The sequence below is a fragment of the Gossypium hirsutum genome, chromosome A10 (assembly GCF_007990345.1).
Source record: "Gossypium hirsutum isolate 1008001.06 chromosome A10, Gossypium_hirsutum_v2.1, whole genome shotgun sequence".
Lineage (NCBI taxonomy): Eukaryota > Viridiplantae > Streptophyta > Magnoliopsida > Malvales > Malvaceae > Gossypium > Gossypium hirsutum.
The window spans coordinates 103,978,056-104,004,941 of record NC_053433.1 but is presented as its reverse complement, the minus strand read 5'-3'; the positions used below and the strand labels follow the sequence as shown (position 1 = coordinate 104,004,941).

At 33.7% G+C, this 26,886-nt stretch overlaps 1 protein-coding gene and 1 non-coding gene across 2 annotated transcripts; both read left to right on the top strand.

The window, feature by feature from the left end:
• The first annotated feature begins 715 nt into the window (after positions 1-715).
• Positions 716-822, top strand: LOC121208628 (small nucleolar RNA R71). The gene has a single exon (XR_005903759.1). It is a non-coding gene; the product is annotated as a small nucleolar RNA R71 (small nucleolar RNA).
• A 12,027-nt stretch (positions 823-12,849) lies between these two features.
• On the top strand, positions 12,850-16,953 carry LOC107896549 (probable LRR receptor-like serine/threonine-protein kinase IRK). Its single transcript, XM_016821744.2, has 2 exons — positions 12,850-14,788; positions 15,220-16,953. The coding sequence occupies exons 1-2, from the start codon at positions 13,311-13,313 to the stop codon at positions 16,667-16,669; spliced, it is 2,928 nt and encodes a 975-aa protein (XP_016677233.1). The 5' UTR covers positions 12,850-13,310; the 3' UTR covers positions 16,670-16,953.
• Positions 16,954-26,886: the final 9,933 nt, after the last annotated feature.

Genomic DNA, 26,886 nt, shown 5'->3' with positions numbered 1-26,886 from the left:
TGGATTAGATTCAGTGTTACTTGGCAGGCTACCTTGTGGTCGTTCAGATATCAATTTAGCGAGCTGACCTATCTGAGTTTCGATCCCTTGGATCGACGCTTGTTGATTTTTAAATGTTGTATCGGTATTCTGAAAATGAGTTTTTGACACTAAGACGAATTTTGTTAGCATCTCCTTAAGGTTCGACTTTTTCTCTTGTTGGTAAGGTGGTTGTTGGAAGCCTGGAGGTGGTGGTCTTTGATTCCCTTGGCCTCCCTATGAGAAATTTGGGTGGTTCTTCCAACCTGCATTGTAAGTATTACTATAAGGATTATTTTGAGATCGAGGATTATTACTCATGTAATTTAACTACTCGTTCTCCATGTTGTGACCAGAGGGTGGGTAATCTGAATTGCTTGATCCACCTCCACTTACTTTGCACTGCATTACTGGGTGAACATGTGAAGAACTAAGAAAACCATCAATTTTCTTATTCAAGAGTTCTACCTGATTAGGGAGCATGGTAACCGAATCGACATTATAAATGCCGACTGTTTTTGTTGACTTTATCCTCATGACTTGCCACTGATAATTATTCAATGACATCTCTTCCATAAACTCATAGGCATCTTCAGGTGTCTTATTATTGATGGTTCCGCCAGCGGCTGTATCAACCATTTGTCGAGTCGAAGGATTCAGGCCATTGTGAAACGTTTGAACCTGTAGCCAGAGTGGTAACCCATGGTGAGGGCCTCTTCTCAAGAGGTCCTTGTATCTCTCCCATGTATCGTAGAGTGTTTCTAAATTCATCTGCACAAAAGAAGAGATATTATTACGTAATTTAGCCATTTTAGCTGGCGAAAAATATTTTAATAAAAACTTTTCGGTCATTTGTTCCCAAGTAGTGATTAACCCTCGTGGCAACGAATTCAACCACTGTTTAGCTCTGTTTCTCAATGAAAAAGGGAATAACCGAAGGCGAATGGCTTCATTAGAAATGCCATTAATTTTAAATGTATCACATAGTTCCAAAAAGGTTGCCAAGTGAGCATTGGGATCTTCGTCCTGCAAACCATCAAACTGAACAAATTGCTGTATCATTTGAATTGTGTTAGGTTTCAGTTCAAAAATATTTGCATCTACAGCAGGTCTAACTATGGTCGATTCAGTTCTTGTTAAAGAAGGTTTAGCAGAATCATACATAGTGCGCGGAGCAGGATTCTGATTAACAGCAATCGCAGGAGGTAACAGATTTTCTTGGTTTTCAGCCATCTCCTCGGTTGTGGTTGAAGTATCATCCTCTTGCTCTTCCTTTGTGTATCTTAAGTTTCACCTTATTTCTCTTCGGTTTTTGCGAACTGTGCAGTCGATCTCATCGTAAAAAAGTAATGGTCCTGATGGGTTTCTTCTGGTCATAAACTAGAAAAACCTGCTAGAAGAGAATAAATGAAGAATTAGAAAAGAAAATAAAAATTTAAATTGCAATAAAAGTAAAATGGCTAAAGTAATAAAAATCGAGTGTTCCTAATATCCTAGTTCCCCGGCAACGATGCCAAAAACTTGATATGTGATATTCGTGACATGTTTTAGAGATTTATGAATGAATCATTCTTGAGACTAACTTATTATCACGATTATGGCAAGTGTACCTATCGAACAGTAGTATAGTTCAGCAAGACCGGATTGTCGAACCTAAGGGAACCACGAATACTAGTATTTACTTCCTTTTTATTATCTAGCTTAAAAAAAATTAAGTGGTTTGGTTATTTAAACTAATTACTAAACTAAGAATGGACAGAAAGAAAATTTGAGAAAATACTTTTGGGAGAATTCGATTGAGGCAAGTGTACCTATCGAAACAGTAGTATAGTTCAGCAAGACCGGATTGTCGAACCCAAGGGAACCAGGAGTACTAGTATTTACTTCCTTTTTATTATCTAGCCTAAAAAAAATTAAGTGGTTTGGTTATTTAAACTAATTACTAAACTAAGAATGCACAGAAAGAAAATTTGAGAAAATACTTTTGGGAGAATTCGATTGATTAAGACAATACCTAAGGAAAAATCCACCTAGACTTCACTTATTATTTGACTCTGAATCAGACGATGTATTCATTTGACTTAATCCTTAGAAATCTCTAAGTTATATTATTATCTCTCTCGAGACTAATAACGTCTAACCCTAGGTTGAATAATTGAAATCTCTTTCTAATTAACACCCTAGAATTTCATTAACTAGATCTATGGATTACCTTATTAGGTTTCACCTTAATTTGGCAAAATCTTATCACCCTATCTCTAGGCGTGCAATCAACTCCGCTTAATTATGAGAAATTTACTCTTAGACAGGGTCTGTTCCTCCTCTGAATAAGAGCTTAATTTGAATCAATATCCTGGAATATCAAAACAAGAATTAAGATCACATAATTAAGAACAAGTAAAATAGTTATCATACAATTCAGATAATAAAAACAAGATCCATCTTAGGTTTCATTCCTCTTAGGTATTTAGGGGGTTTAGTTCATACTTATGAAAGAAAACATCTCAAAAGCATAAAGATAACAAAACATAAGAAAACCAAAAACTTCTGAAGGAACTTGAAGGGAAATCTTCAGTCTTGATGATGAATCCGGCTTCTGAGATGGATCAATCGGCTTTTCTTGAGTAATTCCTTGCTTCCTACTCTGCGTCCCCCTCTTAAGTGCCTCCTCAGGTGTTTAAATAAGATTTAGAATGCTTGAGAGCCCTCAAAATTAGCCTTTTCCAAATAGGACTATACTTGGGCTCGGCAGGGACACGCCCGTGTGCGATTACTCCAGCCCGTGGTCAAGGCTGTTGAATAGGCACAGGTGTGTAGTCTACTCGTGTAAGTCGTGCTTCAATCCTGCCAAATGGACAAGGCCGTGTGACACTCCCGTGTGAGGAAGCCCAAGCCGTGTTGATTTCCTACGGGGTCTATTTTCTCCTTTTTCGGCCTGTTTCTCACTCTTTTTACTCTCCTATGCTCACCTAAGTATAAAACATGAAATTAAAGGATTAGGAGCATCAAATTCACCAAATCTAAGGAGAAATCATTCATAAATAGGCTAAGCATGGGATAAAAATATATATAAATTATGGTTTATCAGTGAGCTCTATCATCACTCATCAGATACACAGATCTCCAACACACCAATTGACTCATAGAGTCGAACATATCCCAAAGGTGAAGCATAAAGCTAGCACTATTCAACACACTAAACATGTCCTGTTGAATGGAGCTTAGCTTACGTTCCCATATCTCTCTAACATGTCTCAAGGCCTCAATGCCCAAATTAGAAAACACATATAGATGAGTACTCACAATCCCATGGCATGCCAACCATATCCAACAGTCTCATAAGGTCACAAGGCCAAAATATCCACATCATAATTACACATTGTTAATTTGTAACAGCCCGTTTTTAGGTTAAATCAGAACAGTAGTTTCGGGACCATAAATTTGAAGTGAAAATATTTATTTTATTATTTTAATATAGTTTACAACATGATAGAATAATATTATAAAAATTTCGTTAAGAAATTTTACCATTTAAATGCTTAATTCAGTAAAAAGGATTAAATCGCGTAACGCGTAAACGTTGAGTACTATTGTTTAAAGGTATTAAATTGCTATGGTTTATTAATATGAGGGTCCTTGATTGTCAATTAGACCTTAAATGATATAGTGAAAGTTGTTGGCTTGGTATTTTTGAAATTATTAAAAATTCATTAAGGTTATTTTGGTAAAATGTTAATTATGTTATATTAAATAAAACAAAACCAAAATCATATTATTTCCTTCATCTTCATTGCCGAATTTGAGAAATGAAATAGGGGTTTTGAAGCTTCCTTGGTTTCGGCACATTCTTAGCTAGATTAAGGTACGGTTTTGACTCGGTTTTTAATGATTTCTACATTTTTGAGTTCGTTACAACTTAATCTAGCTGACTCGTACCTTCATTTTTAAAACTGTTAAAGATTTTGAGATATGCCATTGTTGAATATTTAGGTATTTTGAAGTTTCTTGTTAGATTATTGATGCTTATTCATAGATATACAAGTTTTATAAAGTGATTTTTTGACAAAAATGAGAATTAGGGATTAAATTATAAAAGATAGAAATGTTGTGGTTAGAAATGTGAATAAAATAAAAATATGGGCTAGTATGAGGTTGTATGAGATTCGGCTATACAAGGGTCAAGGGTAAATTGCATAAATTTGCCATTTTATGTATAAATGACTAAATTGCAAAGTAGTCAAAGGTATAGGGGCAAATGTATAATTTGGAAAGTATGTGCGAATTGAATTAAATGGTTACTAAAAATTTTGAATTTTTTAATATATAGGTAGTCAAAAGTATAGGGGCAAATGTATAATTTTGAAAGTATGTGCGAATTGAATTAAATGGTTACTAAAAATTTTGAATTTTTAATATATAGACCAAGATAAACCGAGTTCAGGTTTAGATCGAGGAAAGGAAAAGATTAACGAGTAGCCGTTAGTTGATATCCGAGTAACTCGAGGTAAGTTCGTATAATTAGAATCTAACTTTAAATTAATTGTATGTTTTTGAAATGAATGTATATAGATTGAATATATGTGATTGATGGAATAAGAATGCCTAAAATAATGCTTACCATGAAATACGAATCCTGTTTGAACCGTAGATAGTTGTAGGATACAAGTGACATGTCACTAGGGTTACCGTTTGGTGTAGCTCTTGCATTTGTTGCGGACTCACCACAGCTGGTATGAGCTTACTGTTTCAGCTCTTCGGGGCTTACCGTTTTTGTTTTAACTCTACGGAGCTTACCGTTTATCATCTCAGAAGGAGCTTATCGATCATGGCTCGAAAGAGCGGAAATGATGATGAATTGACGGATTACTGATTTATACACTTAATGTGTATCACCCTAGTATCCTTCGATATTCCAGTAGGTTCAATGGGCATAATACCGATATGAAATATGTGGATCATATGATATAAGAGCTATATGATTTACATGAATTATAAGATACATGATTTACATGAATTATATGATTACATGGATATTATGATACATGAGATACTTATATAATTAGTATTTGGTGTTATATGAATGTTACATGACTAACTTATGAATGGTGATGTGAATAGGCATTATAAGCAAATGGGTTGGATTTTAATTTGTTATAATGCTTATTGTCATTTGGTAAGTTTAATTCTATATTATACGTGCTTACTAAGCTTAATGCTTACTCCGTTTATTCTTCCGTGTTTTATAGATTTGGAAGCTTGCTCAATTCGGATAAAGTCGGAGATTACTATCACATTTTCCAGTACTTTTAGAACTTATGGAAAATATGTAAATATGGCATGTATAAGCTAGTTTATAGGTTGTGAAGTATGACCATCTTATGTTAATGTTACTGATGTGAATTTGGTATATGGACAAGCTATGTGACATGGCTTGAACTAGTAGTAAATGTTATTTTGATATGTGATTTATACATGCTTGATTCATGAATGCAAAAATTGGTATATTTGAATGATATCCAATGAGGTATGTGTGCATGAATATGTTGGTAATGACAAGATACAGTGAGTTGATATGTATTGTTTGAAATTGGTTATATTTTGTACATGCAATGGTTATAAAATGATTGCCAATTGGGTTGTGAATTGTGGTCATGAATGCTTGTGATATTAGGGTGGCAGTATGGCTTTGCAAATAGCCTATTTTTGCCCACACGGGTAGGGACACGAGCGTGTGTCTCAGCCGTGTTGTTCGAAGGCCATTTCGAAATGAGCCTGAGCAGGCTACACAATCACACACACTCGTGCATGTGCTAGGCCGTGTGGCCGAGTCAGTTTCGAGCACGGGCTAGACACATGGGCGTGTGACTGGCCGTGTGGCCAAGTCAGTAGCCTCCCTAATTTTCATACGGCCTGGCACACGGACGTGTCTTGTGGCCATGTGGACAAGTCAGTATGTATGCCTTATTTTGCCATGGCTTAGACACATGGGCGTGTCTAATACAGTGTGAAGCACACGGCCTATTCACACAGGCGTGTGATAGTTGAAATGTTGAAAATTTTCTAAGTTTCTGAAATTTGTATTATGTTACGATTTAGTCCCGAATGTATGATTAAAGTTTGATATGTTTGATTTAAGTACATAATGGATGTGAATGAATGTTATGGATTGAATTATGATGTTTCTGGATAAATAATTGTTCTGAATTGAATTACAAGTCTAGTAATACCTCTTAACCTATTTCGGCGACGGTTACGTGTTAGAGGTGTTACATAATTAGTGATTTAATGCACATAATCTCTGTTCATATTTGTCTATTCACATCACAAACTTGTACACAATGCATGCTTATTGAATTCACATTTAATTGCATTTAAAGTGCCACAATAACGCTCATGAGAGATCATATATCAGTCAACATATGAGTGCCTTAAAATCAGTTTATCACATACAAAAACTTGTTACATTAGCATTATGTTCCACAATGCAACATGTACATACTTACAGCTTTTGCATGCTTTCACTGCACATCTTTGAATCTCTAACACAACATCATTATTGTCATTCAACAAATTTAATATACCCACAATACAATACAATTCACAATATTACATCATAATAATCAATCCATAGTTATTCACATATTCGCATAATTTGCCAAAAAAAAAGGAAAATAGAAAGCTTACACTTGGAACTTAGGATAGAGGTTTAGGCTATTCTTAAGCTCTCAATCAACACTAAGAAACATGTCTACAAATAGCAATTCCAAAAACTCACCAATTACGTTTTCTTCAAAAAGCCAAAAGCTTAACCTAGCTTTTCCTAGTCTTTCGCCTTGCTCGTAGAAGGTTCCAACAGTTCCGATGCTTCACACATATTAACCACACAATATACACAATCAAAATTCAGCCAAAGACTCATTTAAACCAACCAAAAGTGCAAGCCTAAGCTATATTCCTCAAGAAACTGAAATTTCGACTAACAAACTTGAAACTCAAATATCTCGGTCTATACTTAATCTTTTTTTCCTAAAACAAATTCTATTAATCTAATTATTCACCTACGACTGATTCTCAACCTTTAAACTACTCAAAACTAAATTTATGGTATCAATTTTTTTTTTTGGCAATTTTCATGAAAATCCATTAAATCCTTAGAAATCCTTAACGAAACTTTAAAGTAAGTTTAGAAACCTTCAAATCATGTTAAAACTAATTGAAAAACATTGAAATCATATTTTTATCTATAAACCCAAAATTCACCATTAAAGACCCGATTTTTTACTTTTATTTAAAACATTCGATTTAAAGGCTAATAATTCATTTTTTAAAGACTAGATAACATTAATAACTCATAAGGAATCAAAACATTATCTTCGATGACAAAAAATAGAGCGTTTGATCGAAAACTCGAAAAACCCACAAGCTTGACAATGGAGGAAACTATGGTGTTTGGGGTGCTTTTCTTGGTTTTTATATAGGTCTGTAACTTAAAGGATGATAGAAATAAAAAACGAATTAGGATTTGAAGTTCAAAATTGATTGAAATAGCAAGAGAAAATAAGGGATGACAAGCACAAATTTTGGGGTTGTTTTTATGTGAAATAACTAGGAGAAAGGAGATTATTTAGCTTAGATTTTAAAATCTAATTAAATTGTTTCAGAAAAACTCTCAATTTTAACTCTTTTACAAATCAACCTTATTTTCAAAATTAAAGCTATTTAAAACTCATTTCCAGAAATTGATTTAATTTTCTAAAAATCATAATCGACAACATTACCGATATGCCATGTAACAAAATTTCGAACACTTGCAAGCTAAAATTTCTAAAATACCCCTAAAACTCCTAGGCCCTATTTTGGGGGGTTACAATAACACTACTAGACAAGAGACCTTTCTCTATATGTACTCCAAGGAACGATGGTAAAGGGTGTAACGCTTCTTATTTGGATTGAATCGATATATCATAAGAAAGGGATGCCACATTTGGACATTATGACTACTTAACTTGAACATCAATTTCAAAACTTTGTTTTAACATTTTTGAGCATATTTAAAGCTATTCAAGTTATTTCTTGGCTACCTTTAAAATTTGATTACAAACGAGGACTAGTAAAGGCTATTTTTGGTAAAAACCAGGGTAAACAGGGTCAATGTTGTGACATTGGAAAATGGGTGTTACGACATTCAAGATAAAATAATCCAATGACATCTAATGTTGCTGCATGGCCCAATGCCGCAAAACTGAAAAGTGGATGTTGTAACATTGGGGACAGATTGCCCAAAGCATGTCTAAAACATCTAAAACCAATTCTAAAATATCTTCAGTCATTTCATAACACTTGTAAACATTATACAACATAAAAATCCATCAAAATATCATGTAATTCAACATATATCTCAATCAAAGCTTAGCTAAGTTCTTAGGGCTAGCAAAATACTCAAGATTCACAAAGTATTTTCACTAGTAATCTTGTACATAAACTTTGATTTAACCTATGTACATGTCATAGCCTATAAACTTTGATTTAACCTATGTACATGTCATAGCCTAATATTAAAGGATTAAAACCATACTCTCTTCCAAGCCTTGAGATGTGATGAGATGTAAGGGGTGAGCATTTGATTGAATCGAATTGAATGAAAAAATTTCAAGTTAATCGAGTTGACGAATCATATTTTATCATCCTAACTCGATTTGAAATTTTCTCAAATCAAGTTGAGTGAGATGGAATTCGAATCAAATCGAATATATTTGTTTGAGTTAAATTAAAAAAACTGACTTTGGGTCCTTGTAACTACTGTCACCCATCGTAATCAAATTTACCTACCGTAATCAATTTGTTATTAACTTTCATCCCCTCATAATTTATTTATTAATCTTTTATATACGGGTTAGCTTATTTGCTTGCTTGGTTGCTTCAATTATCTTTTGATTCTTGTCACTATATATTTTGAAATTAAAAAGATATTAACTGTAAAAAATGTGATATTCTAATAAAAGTTATCTTAAAAATAAAATGTGAAATTGATACCAACATAAAATTTTAACACGAATATTTTATGGCATTATCAATAATTTAATTTTAATAGAAATTTATAAATATTCAATATGATTAAACAATTCAATAATATAAATAGTACAAAATGTGAAATTTAATTTAATAATATAAATAGTAGATATAAATAAAAGTATTACTATCCAGGTTTAGAGATTTTTTTGGATGATTATGGTTTTTGATTTAATGGTAAAGGATGAGAATAAAAGTTTAGAGGGAAAATAAAAAATTTTGAACGTTTGGGGGAGTAAAATTTGGGGGGGGGGAGGAGGGAATATTAAAAAAAAATTTTGGGGCAAAACGGGTTTAAGGTAGATGATGGGTGGGATGGGAGGGGAGTAAAAATTTTGGTGGAAAAATGAGAGAGAGTAAAGTTTTAGAGGGAAAATAAAAGGTTTAGGGGTTTGGGGTAAAAATGTAGAATATTATATTTTGGTATTTGGTTTATTCGAATTTGAAAGCTCAACTCAATTCTAACTCAAAATTCAAAAAAAAATCTCGTTGACTCAAATAACTCGATTCGTTTAACTCGAAAATTGAAATTTTTTTCAATTTTTTTGAGTCAAATCGAGTTTTGATCACTCCTAATGAGATTAGTTGAGATTGAACTTTACTCTTCACTCTAAAGCTTTAAGTCTAGCTTTTACCTACGCGTTGGAAAAGTAACACTTTGTGAAAACTTAGTAAGTACATTAAGAATTAAACTTCCCATTAAAATTAACCATTGTTAACATATAAATACATGATTTACAATAATATAGAATGGAATTAAATAGAGAATAACCATTGAGAAATCTCCAACTAACATCCTATAAGCCACTTACCTATTTCACTATTAAGTTAACTTACCATTTAGATTTTTAGTCCAATTGTACTTGTAGAACACATAGGATATGGTGTAAAGTTAACGGAATGCAAAGAAGTGCCATTGTCACTAGCATCGAAGTGTAATATCACTAGATTGCACCGAAGTGCCACTATCACTAGCACACATAAAAAATTGCTAATGACATACCATCTAAATCCTACTAGAATTTGCATCTTGTCTACATGGGTATTTAATACATTACATTCACTCAATAATTAAAGGCAATTCAAACTTTACATATTTTACAATTTAGTTTATATTATCATGAAATTAATATTTAATTTCAAATCGAGTTAGGATGGGGCATATCGAATCGGAGTCAAAGTAGGAAAAAAATTCACTCCACTCAGTTGCCATCTCTAACCCTAATGCTCTTGCTTAATGGTGTTCCATAAATAACAACTCTAACTACAACCATGATTGTTGTTAATGCTTTTGATGGAACGACTTGGGTTAACAGTCTTCTCAAGGAGCTTGGTGTCATTCTTCCACAATCACATACTATATACTGTGATAACTTAGGTGTTATGTAAAATCCCTATTCTTAACAATTGGATGGAACATCTTTGCATCCGTTTTGGCTAAGCTACCTGTAGTTGTAGACCACGCGCTTCTTGTGACAGTGTTACTTAATGACCACATCTTCCTATTTTTGTTTTTGAATTTTTTAAATTAAGATATGTTTATTGTTTTAAAATTATTGGAATAAATACCTATAATAGGAAGTTAATCATAATTTCGTTCCTATAAATAGCTGACAATGAGTTGAGTAAAGATATGACATTTCCACAAACTTTCTATCTATTATGAATCACATCCCGAGTTTGAGGGTTGTGAAAGAAGCATAGGGGAGGGAGAGAAATTAAATTTTATGTTCCACATTGTGTAACTTTCATCTCTTAAAAAAACATTCTAATGCAAAATTACATGCATTTACTACTATAAAAGTCTAAAAAATGGGTTAAACACAAAAAAAAATAAAAATAAAAATAAAATCATCTAATTTAGAAGACAATTTTTCTCTCAACAAACGCTACTAGAGAGATAACCTTTGTTTCCTAGCATGAGCGACCATCCTGCCTCTTGACCGATCTTCTCACCACCATACTTCTCTCTCAAGTTCTCATCCTCTCTTCGCCTGTTTTCTATTAATCTTACTTCTGTCCTCCTTTGTCGAGATTATGACTTGCTGGATTTCGCTTTCTTCAGTATCGATGAGCCATCCATCGATCTGAAGGAGAGAGGATGAACCCTCCAGCACTCACTATTTTGGTTGGAGCCTAGCTCATGATGAGGTTGCTTCTTTAGCCATTCGACCCTTCATTGATCTTAATGCTCCTCTAATATCGTATAACAGCAATTCGGGTCAAGATGACTCGAGAGCCCTTTTTTACTTGGTCTATGAAGCCACTGTCTTATGCTGCATGTAACTAGTTCCCCCGAGGGGTTTGTGGTTTCTATCTTTTTATTTTGGTGCCAATTAAGGAAGATAAGTTCAACCGAGACGTAAGATTATTTTTAAGACTGTGGGGGCCCTTTAGCTTGTACGATAGTCGCTTTATCCAGTGGGCATTATTCCCCACATCTTTGTCTTCTCAATGTTACAATGCTGGCCTTCATCTCTAATCTCGTTCCAATTTGCTGTATCACGATACAACTTGTTCGTCTTCTTGATCGTTGCTTCTTCGTAAGATTTGCTTGAAATGTGAATGGTTTTACTTGTTTCGACTTTGGTTTTGAGGGCTTGAGTTTTGGTTTATACAACCTTCAGACTTTTTCTTGGGGGTCAAGCTACGGGCTCTTTGATTTTTATCCTCGATATTTTGTAACCTTTTCTTTGTATGAATTTCTTTTTTTTTTCTTTTTTTTATAAAAAAACCATATGTATTAAATAAAATGTGAAGAATAATATAATTAACTTAACTCTAATTAATCTAACCTAGAAATAATACAAGTAAAAATTTATTTTAATCTTAAAACTTTAAATAAAATTGGTAGAATTGTAAAATTCATCCCTAATATTTTTTTTTGGTATTTTTCACTTTTTCCTTTTAACTCATTTTTCCTTCCTTGCTCACAGTGTTACAAAAATTTTCAAATAAGGTTAAAATTAACAGAAACTTTTAATCAACTAATTGTCAATATTTTTGTCCAACATAACATGACACATCTGGTGATGACTCTATTAATGTGACGTGACATGTCATTAATAATATAACATTTTACATTAAATTTATTAAAAATTTAAAATATAAATTATTAAAAAATTTTAAAAGTGAAAATAAGTTATAAAAATATATTTTATGATTTTGAATTAAAAAATATTTTTTGAATTTTTAGTAAATTTAACCCAAAATACCATGTCAAGTCACGTTAGTAGAGTCATTACTTAAGGTGTAATGTCATGGTGGGAAAAAATATTGACCGTTAGTTGACTTACAGTTTTGAGTAGGAGTGAAAATGAGAAAAAAAAAAGTTAAGGGCCTAAGTGAAAAACCCACCAACATTAGGAGTGCATTTTGGAATTCTGCCAATACAATTATAAAAAACAATTATCAATAAAAGAATAAAAAAAAAACAGTAAGTCTAAAAGTTCATTCCTCGGGTTGAGTTTAGTTCAGAACATTGGTCCGTTAAAAATGGCCCATCCGTAATTCCGTAAGGAATGTAGGGTCAATTCCATAACCCACCCAAACCTAATTCAACCCATGACATTACATGCACATCCTCCAAAAGCATAGTGTTTACTGACAACGACCACGTGTCGCCACGTAAGATATCTACGGACCTCTTAAAATGAACCACGTGTCCCGAAGAACATTAAATTGGCCCCACCCACTCCCGGGCCCCACCATCTTCTCTTTCCCGTTATTTTTAATCCATAAAAAATAACTAAAAAAAGTATCCTTTTACATTAATTACAACCCAAGCCATTCCTCTCTATCTCCACTGTTCTTCACTTTCTTCTTTCTTTTTCTCTCTCTTAGAGGAAAACAGAACCACGCCTCCACCTTTCTCACTCTTTTCTCTGTTTCCTTCTTTTTTCCGGCGACTTTCTACCGGAATCGTACCGGCGGTGGTCTTCTAAGAAGTGGGTTTTCCTTGAAATGTTGAAATTTGAATGAAACCCAACATTTTTCATCATTTGAGTTCTCAGATTTAGCCTTGAAAAACTTCAAAAACCGTAGCGTGTTGGAGTGTAATTCTTGTTTCTCTTCCACCTGTGTCCTCTCTTGTGTTTGCTTTGCCAAAAGGATCTCTTTGTTTTAAGCTACATTTTGGCTTCTCTCTTTTTACCTTTTTATCTCTGCAACTCTGCTAAGTAAGAATGGAGGTTGTGAACTACTGAAAAGGAAGAAAGGGGAAGATGAACATGAAAAATCTGTCAAATTTACTGTTATTTTGGGTGGTTCTTTTGCTTGTTCCTTCTTTCCCGGTAAGATCTTTAAGCCCATCTTTGAACGATGATGTTTTGGGACTAATAGTTTTCAAAGCAGACATTCAAGATCCAAGCCAAAAGCTTTCGTCTTGGAATGAAGATGACGACACTCCTTGTAACTGGTTTGGTGTCAAATGTAACCCAAGGTCGAGCCGTGTTACCGAGCTCAACCTTGACGGGTTCACTCTTTCGGGTCGGATCGGTCGTGGTCTTTTGCAGCTCAAGTTCTTGAGGAAGCTTTCTTTAGCGAGAAACAATCTCAGTGGGACTATAAGCCCCAACTTGGCAAAGCTTGAAAGTCTGAGAATCATTGACTTGAGTGAGAATTCTCTTTCGGGTTTTATCCCTGATGACTTTTTCAAACAATGTGGTTCTTTGAGGTCCATTTCTTTAGCTAATAACCGGTTCTCGGGTAAGATTCCTGGGAGTTTAGGCTCTTGCGCTACTCTTGCTGATATTAACTTGTCCTGGAATCAGCTTTCAGGGTCTTTGCCTGCTGGGATTTGGGGTTTGAATGGTTTAAGGTCATTGGATTTGTCTGGTAACTTGTTGGAAGGAGAGATTCCTAAAGGGATTGAGGCTTTGAATAATTTGAGGTCCATTAACTTGAGTAAGAATAGGTTCACTGGGCAGGTTCCTGATGGGATTGGGAGTTGTTTATTGTTGAGGTCAATTGATCTTAGCCTGAATTTACTTTCAGGGTCAGTTCCAAGCACAATACAAAAGCTTAGCCTGTGTAGTTATCTGAATTTGAGTATGAATTCTTTTGTTGGTGAGGTCCCTGAATGGATAGGAGAAATGAAAAATCTTGAGACTTTGGATTTCTCTATGAATAAGTTTTCTGGTCAAGTTCCTGAGTCTATAGGAAGCCTTAAGTTGTTGAAGGTGTTAAATTTCTCTGCTAATGGTTTAAATGGAAGTTTGCCTGCATCTATGGAAAACAATGTGAATCTTTTGGCGTTGGATTTTAGCCAGAATTTGATGAACGGTGATCTTCCTGGATGGATTTTCAAGTCGGGTCTGAATGAAGTCTCTCTTTCAGAGAATAAGCTTGGTGTAAATTTGAGCAATCCCATTTCAGCTTCACCAAGAACCCCACTTCAAAAGATTCAAGTCTTGGATTTATCTCACAATTCGTTTTCTGGGGAATTAACATACGATATTGGGGTTTTAAGCAGCTTGCAGTTCTTGAACCTGTCTAGAAACTCTCTCATTGGGCCTGTTCCAGGAACTGTTGGAGAATTGAAGGCTTTGGATGTTCTTGATTTGAGTCATAATCAGCTTAATGGAAGCATTCCTATGGAAATTGGAGGAGCTTTCTCCTTGAAGGATCTGAGGCTCAATGCTAATTTCCTAGGTGGAAAAATTCCTACATCAATTGAGAACTGCACCTTGCTATCAACTTTGTAAGTTTCTCCTGTTCTTGAGTATTATTTGTTGCTTTTAACTTCTAATTTTAGTTAGCCTATCTGTGTGCTTTTTGGTCTCTCTAATGTATTGTGTTTCTATATTCAAATCATTCCTCGCTATCTTGACCTATAAACATCAAGTTTACCCTAAAGGCTAAGATTAGATTTTGGTAGTAGGTGAACTTTGTTCTAACTGCTCCAAGGTTGCACAAGTCGTGGATTGCGTTTCATTGAGATAAATTACTTCAAATCTAAAACATCTTGATATTCTAATGTTGAAGGCTTTTGCGCAATGATATTGTAGTTTGCCTTGTTGCATGATATCTGCTCTATCCTATTGGCATTTACTTAAAGTTTGTACTGGTGAAAGCTGATGCTGTTTGCTGTTCTAACTTGCTTTTCATTTCTATTTGTTGTTGTTGGTGTAGGATCATATCACAAAACAACCTGAGTGGCCCAATACCTGCTGAAATTGGAAAACTGAACAACCTAGAAAACGTGGACCTGTCTTACAACAACCTTGCTGGAACCCTACCCAAGCAGTTGGCCAATCTACCCCACCTCTTATCCTTCAATATTTCCCACAACAATTTACAGGGAGAACTGCCTGCTGGTGCATTTTTTAACACCATATCGCCCACGGCTGTCTCTGGGAATCCATCACTTTGTGGCTCTGCAGTTAACAAATCTTGCCCTGCTGTTCTTCCTAAACCCATTGTGTTAAATCCTAACTCCTCTTCTGATTCCATTTCCGAGGAATTGCCTACGACTGTCGGTCATAAGAGGATAATTCTCAGTATCTCTGCCGTAATTGCTATTGGTGCAGCTGCTGTAATTGTTGTTGGAGTCATTGCCATCACTGTTCTTAATCTCCGTGTCAGGTCATCAACATCCCGGTCTGCAGCCGCCCTTACTTTTTCTGCTGGGGATGACTTTAGCCATTCCCCTACTACGGACGCCAATTCTGGCAAACTTGTCATGTTTTCTGGCGAGCCTGACTTCAGCACAGGTGCACATGCTCTTTTCACTAAGGACTGTGAACTTGGCCGTGGTGGTTTTGGAGCTGTGTATAGAACAGTTTTGCAAGATGGGCGCTCAGTGGCAATCAAGAAGCTCACGGTATCAAGTCTTGTCAAATCCCAAGAAGAATTTGAAAGGGAAGTGAAAAAACTTGGGAAAATACAGCACTCAAATCTTGTTGCTCTTGAAGGCTATTACTGGACACCGTCACTGCAGCTTCTCATTTATGAATTTGTTTCTGGTGGAAGTCTGTACAAACACCTTCATGAAGGATCGGTTGGAAATTATCTTTCTTGGAATGACAGGTTCGGTATCATTCTAGGGACAGCGAAAAGCTTGGCTCACTTGCACCAATCTAACATTATTCATTACAATCTAAAGTCAAGCAATGTCCTTATTGATGGCTCAGGTGAACCTAAACTTGGAGATTATGGCCTAGCAAGGTTGCTCCCTATGCTAGATCGCTATGTTTTAAGTAGCAAGATTCAGAGTGCACTTGGCTACATGGCCCCTGAATTTGCCTGCCGAACAGTGAAAATAAACGAGAAATGTGATGTGTATGGATTTGGTGTTTTGGTTTTGGAAGTGGTTACCGGGAAGAGGCCTGTTGAGTACATGGAAGATGATGTGGTGGTGCTTTGTGACATGGTCCGAGGAGCATTGGAAGAAGGCAGGGTGGAGGAATGCGTCGATGGAAGGCTGCAAGGAAAATTCCCAGCCGAGGAGGCAATTCCAGTGATGAAACTAGGCTTAATCTGCACGTCACAAGTACCATCGAACCGTCCGGATATGGGAGAGGTAGTTAACATATTGGAATTGATCAGATGCCCCTCAGAAGGCCAGGAAGATTTGGGATGATTTTAATTTGAATACTTTAAGGAAACCGAAAGCTTCATAAGGGGTTATCCGGCGAAGAAGAATCCGGTTTGTTGATTTGATCCAAGAGAAGAAATATTTGTTTGTTGTGGAATCCTTTTATCCCTTGTATTTGTTTCATCTTTTGAATTATCAGCTTTCCTTTTTGTGATTTCTTCTCAATGTTATAGTTAGGCTTGCCGGATTCCTTTTCACCGGGTTCCATTTCCGGGACCCCTTCGGATATTGTTGTTACTCAGTTCACTAATCTGTAGTCTCTTTTGCAATTTTTTGTTCGTTGCCTTTGTTTCCTTGTATGCTTATAACCAACTGATTAATGTGTTTATGGATAAGTGAAGGGCAAAAGTGAATTTTCATTTGGTCGATAAAAAGAAAATAATTGTTTTCACATACCAAAGTCATGTGGATTGAATGATGGGAAAATTTTTTACAAGTCAAAAGCGAGGTAAAGAGGCTAAAAGACTATGAAAGATTCTCATATGGCATTGGCACCCACTTTGAGGCAAGTTTCATCCTTAGTGGTGAATATAATAATGATGCAAAAGCATGAGGCTGGCTGAGGGGGACTGAAAAAGTAGTGGGATTAAATTTAAAGATTATTGAAGGCATGGAAATAGAAAGATTACAACTTGATTGATACTGTCGGGAATATAAAGCACTCTCCTCTTGTAACAATAGAAGGGACTGGTGTCTTGATTTCCATGGATTGCTTTTCCCCATGTTCTTCCTTGGGGGGGTTTTTGATAAATGTGATGTTTATTTTACTGTTTTAACTGAGGGACAATTAAAACATTGGTTGTTTACCCATATGGAATGAAGAGGAATATCTAAAATCGATAATCATGTGCGAGTGCATGGATTACAAAGCAGATGAGTTGCCAAAATGTTCTATTCTTAATCAAAGTTTGTTGGGCCCAAGAAATGCATAACAGATTGGAATTGGTCATAATCAACTAAGCACATGGGGATATCATCTTTTACATTATTTATATAATCTCTCCATTTTCTCTTACACTCCTTCAATGGAATCTGGAAATGACACACACAAAAGACACCTATTTTCTTGCACTAATTAATGCACTTCAATACAATATTAATAGGATTTAATAAATATCTATTGGGTTGAGTTGTAATAAGAAAGATTGTGTTTCCTTAATAACAGTTTTATGAATAAAAAAATAGCTTTTTCAATATAATTACTAAATATTATAATATCTCAAACCTAAAATGAACAAACTATTAATATGCCTCGTTTGGTAGTTTGACTAGAAATGCAAAGAATATCTAAAATGTCCTTTTAAAATGGAATATTATTACTTTTTTTATACAATGTCTAGAACTATCTATAATCCCTCCCAATCCCTAAATAAAAGAATAATACAATTCAGTGCACTCGAATCCACGGCTTCGTGTACTTATAACAATACAGATACCAATTAAGTTAAAACTCAATTAACAAATATAGAGTTACTTAATAACAAGCAAAGTAACATTTTAACACAGTTCAGTTAAGGTCGCTTTAAGTTTATGATGCTTCGGTTCGTCATTGGTATATGGGTGTCTGGGATGTATTAATGTGTCATAAATACATTTTAGTTCTTTATAAATATTTTTCACGTATTTAATTTGCCTTTAATCAATTTTTTTAATAGGCTGAAATTTATTTATACAGTTCTAAAACTTAATTAGTTTTACTCCTTTTCCTAACTTTTTGTATAATTAATATTTTAACCTTTCAACCGTTGAATTTATCAAAATATTTGTACTTACCATGCTCATAAAATTTTAAATTGATCTGATATCTTTATCATATCAATATAAAATATTACATATATTAGTAAATATTTTACGATTAAAAGTTTTTTTACGTAAAACGAATATTTATAAAATTTTAATTTATATCAAACTTGACATGCATAAGCTATTAACTAGAGCATGAAAATATGCATATCTAAAAGTAGGTATAATAATAAATTTAGTTTTTAAAATTTACATCTTTTGTTAAATTGGTCTTTATTATTTTTACAGTTAAATTTGACTCTCAACCTTTTTAAAAGAGTCAAATTTAACCATTAAATTTTTAAAAAGAATTAAATTGACGGGTTTTTAATAAGAAATATTAAGTAAAACATTAAATTTTTAAATATGACAGCTCACATAACAATCCATGCCAGCATGAAATTATTTGTTTATGTGACATATAATATAAATAGTGACATGTCAACATGACATTATTAAAAAAACTAATGTTTTAGTCAATATTTCGGTTAAAAAAAAGCAGTTTGACTTTTTTTTAAAGATTAATTACTAAATTTAGCTAAAAAAAATTAAATTGACAAACAATATAAACGTTAAAAGTTAAATTTATTATTTTTCTTAAAAAAATGGAAGTTTAATTCTCTAAGGTAAGCAATTCATGTATAAGTTCTCCAAATTTAATATGGGTAGTTAGCTTGTTTAAATTGAGTTAGATATTTTTAGCTCTTCTGATTTAAAAACTTTTTAAAAAAATAATTTAAAACTAAAAGAGTTGAATTTACATAAAATAAAATAAAATGTACCTCTCCCAAGTCCCACTCCCAATAGATACCCACTCGATGCAGTCTCATAAGTGGAGACTATGAAACTTGAGAGAATTGGGCCAAAGCAACAGCAATGATTCTGCAAAGAATACTTCAATTTTTAGAGGCTTACTTTGCTCCACAAATCTTGGCTTTTTCCCACTTTTCTATCATCAATTCAAGACGTTAATAATAATAATAATAATAATAATAATAATAACAATAATAACAATAATAGATACACCATTTTAGGATAATTATTGTTCGGAATAATCATTATTCAAGAATAGACATGTTTAGAACAATTATATTTAGAATAGAGCTTTCACTTAAGACAATTACTATTAATATTATTTGTTACTAAAAATTAACTCTATTGAAAATAATTATTATTTGGAACAACTATTATTTAGAATAACTATATTCAAACAATTACCGATCAGAACATTTTATATTTAGAATAGTTGTTCTTCAAGAATAGTAATTGTTTGGAACATACTTTTTCAAGACCATCATATAACAACTTATCATAGAATAAGGTTCCTTGAGAAGACATATTTTCAAGAGATGTTTCCTAGAAAATGTTTCACATTATACTACTTTCATAAAGCAAAAGAAATGAAAAACCTCCAAAATATAACGAGATTCTTAAGTTATCTTTACTCTTAAAATGTTTTGGAGAGATTGACTTGAAAGATTAGATATAAAGGTACTTAAGAGGTCACCTTTTAACATTTCATTGTAATATTGAGTGTTTTTCTCCCTTACCAAAAATAGTTAAGCTTTACTAATAAAAAAGTATTAATTCCATTTGCAATTGAAATTTTTTTCTCATTATTCCTAGTTAATGTCTATCTTTTAACTTCTATAAATGGGATTCTTTCACAACTGTGAAAGTATTTTTGACATTTTTTTTTACTCCTAAACTCTCTTAGAGTTATCTTAGCCTATTTCTTTGTTTAGTCTTATCCTCAATCACACTTAGCATTTCTTTATCTTACAAACAACCACCTACCAGTACATTCAGTGTTACATATCTATTCTAATTTTTATCTTTGTCGTATCCCAATACATTATGTTTCACTTGTTTGCAACACTTTCTCCCTCTACCAAAAAACCTTCTACATGTTGATGACTCCACTAAGAGAGGAGTGATTGTATTATATGAAAATCTTTAACAATTAGCTTACCAAAAAAAGGGACTACTCTATAAAAAAACGAAGTTTCTTGGTTCAGCCTACATTTAAAACACAACAACAATATTGGGGAATCAAAACATTGGCAACTAAAATGACACAAAAAGGAGTGGTTCATAGAATATGCCACTTGTTGGCGTAGGTGGGGGATGTTGGAAAAATCCAATTTAAAAATAATATTTTGTCACAACGAAAAATTAAAATTTTAAAAATTAAGCCGGTTTGTGATATTTATAGTAATAAACTTTTTTGAAAAGTTCTTGTGTTTTGTGCGAGATAGATCATTGACGTTCTTAACTTTCAATCGAATGACCTTCTCTGCTATTCTCATACCATGAATCGCTTTGAGTGTGAACTCGAATAATCACGAATCAAACACAGAACCAGAAACAATTGCTTACTTTCAGTAGGAAAGTAACTCTCTCTCAATAGAAACCAATAAAATTGTAATTCCTAGAAAATGTAATTTATACTTAGAAAATAAATTCTCACCACTTTCGGGCAAAATAATAATATCTCAAAGTTGTGTCTATTTAGCTCTACCAATGCCATCTATTTATAGGGGAAAAGAGAAGATTAATAGTTGAATTAGTAGAATACAAATAATACTTATCCGATAGAAAAACTAGTCTCCTAATTCTATTACAAGAGAGAAGCGCTTTTGAACCTCTCTGTATTGGGTCCAATTATATGTGCTTCTTAAACTTTTAACCCAACACTTTATAATGTAATCCAACCCAATACTTATTTTTATATTTCTTAAAAAAATATTATTTACTAAATTAATTAAATTTTCAATTACATAATTTTCTCAACCCAATTCTAATTTCATTAAAGTCATGATAATTTTACCGTAAAAGAATCTATCAAAAAATATATTTAATTTTTATATTTAACAAATTCACAATGACTAATTAATTTAATTCCATTTTCGAACTTCAATTATTTAATTATAATAGTTTGAAAAACTTAAATTAATTATCAGGTCATTTCCATACTCAATGAGAAACCACATTCATTTCTGAATGTAATACATTTCTCTAACTTTGTCATTTCTATCTATTTCTGTTCATTTTATTCTTTATGCAATTCATTTTTAGTTTCAACAAGCTAGCAGAGGGATCAATTGGACATTTATAATTAAGGTTCAAATGATATATAATTAAGTTCTAGCTTTTCACCTATTAATTATAAACTCATTTAGTCATGAACTTATTCCACTATAGTATTCTGACTGAGCTCTCACTAATTACATACCATTACGAAAACTACTCGATCAATGCTCGTCCAATTAACTTGTTATAAGTGCGCTACCCTAATAGGATATCCTTAATCTCTTTAGGATAAATTTGTTCTCCCAATCTGATCCTATTTTATCTCATGGTAACCGTTACATTTTTCTTCATGAAAAGTCAATTACTATCAAATAGTAATTAAGTCATTTATCAAAAAGACAAACGACCCATGGTCATGTTTACTTTTCATCTATCATGTAATGCCAATAAGAGGATATTATTTACCCATTTCTTGGGCTATGAATTCCATTATTATGACTCCAGAAGTGTATCTAGCACATCAGCTTTCAATTCCTTATCTATTTGAACCAAGGCTTTTACTTACATTAAAATATACAAGCCACACATACATAGTCCATCATCCACTTAGGATTAAAATATGCCACACTATGAAAGTCACAAGTGAATAATTCTATAAACAGATCCAGGATTTATTCTACTTGGGTCCTATCCTCTATCTTCTAGAAGTCATCCACTTCGATGCTTAAGACAGAGCATCTCCCAAATTGGGCTTGATAGACAACATATTAGTCTTTCAATCAGTTTGCTCATTTTCGACTAGACTAAGGATGTAACACCCCACGCCCAACCCATTCACCGGATCCTGGTATGGAGTGTCACAATTAGACCAGGTTCACATATTCTAGATTTTTGCTAACTTGATTGTTATAAAACATATTAATATAAAACTATCTAAAAGTATAAAACCAATAATAGTTTTTTTACAACCAAAGTCTTCAACCACTAAATGTTTAGTCCTTTAGATTTCTAACTTCAATCAGACTATTTGTTTACAATGAGCCCCTTACGGCTTTTAACTTAGTGTTAAGTAACTTAAAATCCAGACTTTAGGGACATCATATGGTTACCCCATAATCGATCTTGGGGTGAAGTCGCCAATGGTACCCCTTTCTATTGTGCATGACTTTAACTGCCTATGATGATTGATCTTGTCCCTGTCTAGCTAGGTCATTCCTCAAAGTCCTCGATCAACCTCACAAGTCCTATGAACAATCAATAAACTCCATAAGTTCGAATGAACTTAGTGAGTTTATATACTGCGCCATAATTTATAACCCCATCACACGAGGGTAACAGATTGAAAATAACTAAACGTAAATTAACTCCCTGTTCATTCAAGGCAGTTGTTATCTATCAGGGTGGTGGATTTTACTCAATCCTCCAAGCTACAATCTCACTATAAGACCTTCCTCTGGTCGAGCTCTCCACTTTGACAGTACTCCAGCCACTTCGCCACACCAGCAAGTCCTATCCTTACTTTTCATCTTTCCTTAGCAGACTCATTGTCATCTCAATATTGTGCTGACCTTCAGCAGGACTCACCACTCTAGCGAACCCATTCTCATTCCATCTTATTGGTAAAAGTGGTGGAATTACTTCCAGTAATCTGCCCTTCACACTAACTTTTACTTATGGACTCTCTTGTCCTATAAGTGAAGATTGGTCTGTCTAATTGAACCAACAGTTATCGTCATTGCGATTATACGAGCTTGCCATTCCACTTGCTTATTCCCCCTACGGGTTATCATTGCGGCGACGTACCTGCACTAGATTTCCCTCTAGGAGGATTAGTCTTGACATACATTTTGTCCCATGGACAAAACCCTTATCTTGGGAAAACACTTCTCCATCCTCCTACGGAGTTCAACTTCATAAAGCCTTTCCTAGTGGCTCTTGATTGCGAATCCTTTCTTGGATCCTCGGATGATCTTCCCTATTACGTTTCCATAATTAGGCTAGCTCTCACACTGCCTATCTTTTAATTCTTATTGGGTCCTCGCCCATGCCTTGTCGGCTTTCACATCTATCTTTTCCGTTTCCACCACTTTGGTGGATTCCTCCAGATCCACTTGCCACCACTTACACTTTCTTTCACCTCTACTTTCACCTGCGTAGTTTTTCATACTTATCGCACAAGCCTATATCCTGCGCTTGAAGTCTTGGCGATTTTTTTGTCTCTGTTTTCTGGTGGACTCTATGTGTTGCTTTAGCCAAGCTATGATCTGATACCCTTCTTACCTCTTTTCTCAATTCCCAAAAGAGTCACCCCATGATTACTGTCCTAACGGACTTACCTTGTATTTTCTGTCTCGGCAGACTTAATTTATGTTTACTGTCTCAACTGATTATCTTTGTTTTTCATTTACTATCCCAGTAGACTATCTTTGTTATGTATTTACTGTCCCAGCAGACTATCTCTGTTCTATGTTTACTGTCCCAACGGACTATCTCTATTCTATGTTTACTGTCGCAGCAGACTATTTCTGTGGATGCCATGGAGACTTTCATCCATGGTCTTATACTGATTCGTCATTTTGACATATTATCATATAATGCATGAAGTCTTACATCTATGGTCTTACTCACTATACCTGGTTGCTATAACATCTTTCATCTATAGTCTTACATCGTATACCTTATATCTTGTACTATGCCTCAATGGTCTCTTTCATCTATGATTTTACACTATATACTGTTTTACCTTGTACCATGATGCCATGGTATCTTTCATCCATGGTCTTACACTATGTATCTCATGCCAAACTGCTATAGCGTCTTTCATCTACGGTCTTACGCCATATACTGTCGTTATGGTGTTGCCCCAAAGGACTAGTCAATACCGCTGTCGTGGTAAATACCATTTCAAGAGTTCATTTCTCGAATCCTCCTCCCATTACCTCCTTTGCACCACCTAAACTTGATGCTCAAACATTGTAGTGTTCCCTACATAAGGTTTGGAGCTTCACTTGAGGTAATAACTAACAGGGTCAATCCTTATTTCCCATCCTAATTCATTTATTCTCATTGAGGTTTTCCCACATTCGTGCAACGCATGCACATATCATCATAATTCATGTTTATGAAAACATGGCCTACTCAAACAACATAGACCATACAGTAGGTTTGGAGTCTAGAACTTACCTAAAGCTTTATCATCTCCACAACTTAGCCTTCTCGAATGCCAGAGCTTCTATTCTCCTAACAACTAAATATTACAACAAAAAACCATAGGTTATACTTAATATACTTAGCTTAAACCCATTTTTTGAAAACATGTAGAACACTTAAAATGGTTTTAAAGTCCATAACTTTATTTCCTTATCTTTTACATACATAGAAGGGCTAAGAACCTTCTTTGGCTATTCCTTCTTCGAGCTATCGAAGAAGAGAAGAGCATAAGAAAATCAAATAGATTTAGGAAGGAAATTATCCTTAGGAACTCATTTCTCAACTATTTATAGTCCTTTCCGCATTATCATCACCCTATGAGAACCATCCATAATTAATTATTATATCTTCCACTAAGAAATCGGTTGGTTCCATTCTAACCGAACCAGAATTGGTTTTCAACCATGTCTAATTTGATTACAAACTTTCCCGTTTCTTCCAATAAAGGCCGCCAACTTGTGATGTCTTTCAATTTAGTCCTCCAATTATTTTAAATTTTTGGGGTTATTAGAATTTCGGGTTTACAAAGGTAATTTTTAGGTTTATATACTAATATAAGTTGTCTTTCCATATTAAAATCTAACCATGTAGTACCTCTTAGTATTAGTTAACCATTAGATAACTAGTGAGCCAATATTTACTTCTATTTTGCTTTGCGTGCAAAAACCGTTGAAGATAACATACAAAAGGTATTCATGTAATTAATAAATATTTTTATTAAATCATTGTTTTGAAAAATGCAAGTGTACATAGTTGAAAATATTACACTTAGGGCTTCAGATCCAATAGGAGAATGAAACATTAGATATTAGAATGAGGGTCTTCAGAAGCGCAAGAGACCAATTGATGATAAAGTAATAATGAAAGATGAGGAAGAAAGGGAAGGGAGTAAAACATTAGTTATAAGATCAATGAGATAATGTTAACAAGAAAAAAGATGATGAAGATTGCATACCGGTAAGATGATTAGAAAGCTTAGGTTATTCTAAAAGAGTGGCTCTTCTAAAGAAAGAATAAATCTATATTAATACCTGTTATAATTTATAATTAATTTACTTATCAGTTTTAATTTTATTAGCTTTTTTTGTTCAAAGGTTAGGCAATAAAGTGGTTCATAGGCTAGCTCAATACTTTTATTAGGTCTTCAACTTAAAAATAACTTTTAGTTTGATTTTGATTATCTAAATGTCATTCATAAGAATGTAATTGTAAATTATTTAGATGTACCTTAATAAAATCTAGGTATTGTTAAAAAAATTTGTATCCTATATGTTGCTAACTATGTTTGCTTGCCCATTTCATGTTTGGGCAGTAATAGAACAAGCTAGTTTGAAGTATTCAAGTTTGTGTGTTGGCATATTTGACATATTTAATTAACATGGCCTATCTCTAAAATATTATTAAGCAACAAATTAAAGGGAATTTTGTGCTACACTATCGAATGGTTAGGGAATTCAAAATCTCTAAATGCAATTTTCATTGGAGTTAACTTGAAACAACTTAAAGTTATCTCTGTATGTGAAATCTACTAAGGAACTAAATGATTTTGCAAAATCATAATAAAAGAAATAATGTCGTCTGCATGTTAAAACTTTAGATTTTGACAACTAGGTTAAAATTTTAGAAATGCAAGCGAATGATTTTATTTATGAATTTTATGCAAGATTATATGAGGTTTCTAATGAGGCTTTCTGTCTTGGTGAATATTTTTCTAAATTTAAATTGGTATGCAAAATGCTGGGGTGTTTTCCAGAATGATTTGCTATAAAAGGCATAGCAATAGAAGAGGGAAAAGATATTACCACCCTCAAGTTGGATGAGTTAATAGGTTCACTTCAAACTTTTGAGTTGAATTTTGAGGAAGCAAAACGTGACAAAATGAAACCTAAAAAGAACATTGTATTCAATTTTCAAAAGATCGTTCGAACAAAGAAATAGATACTGGAGGCTATTGATGAAATTAAAAAAAAATAACTTTGCTCATGAGGGCCATGAAGAAAATCTTTCAAAAGGGAATTAAATCAGATGTTGGAAGCCATAGAAAGAAAGCTTGCATGAAGGAGGATAATTCACAACCAAATAAGAAGATTGTTCAATGCTATGAATGCAAGTGAGTTAGTCCCATTCAATTAGCATGTGCAAATACTAAGAAGAAGGAGAAGTCACTCTCAATCACT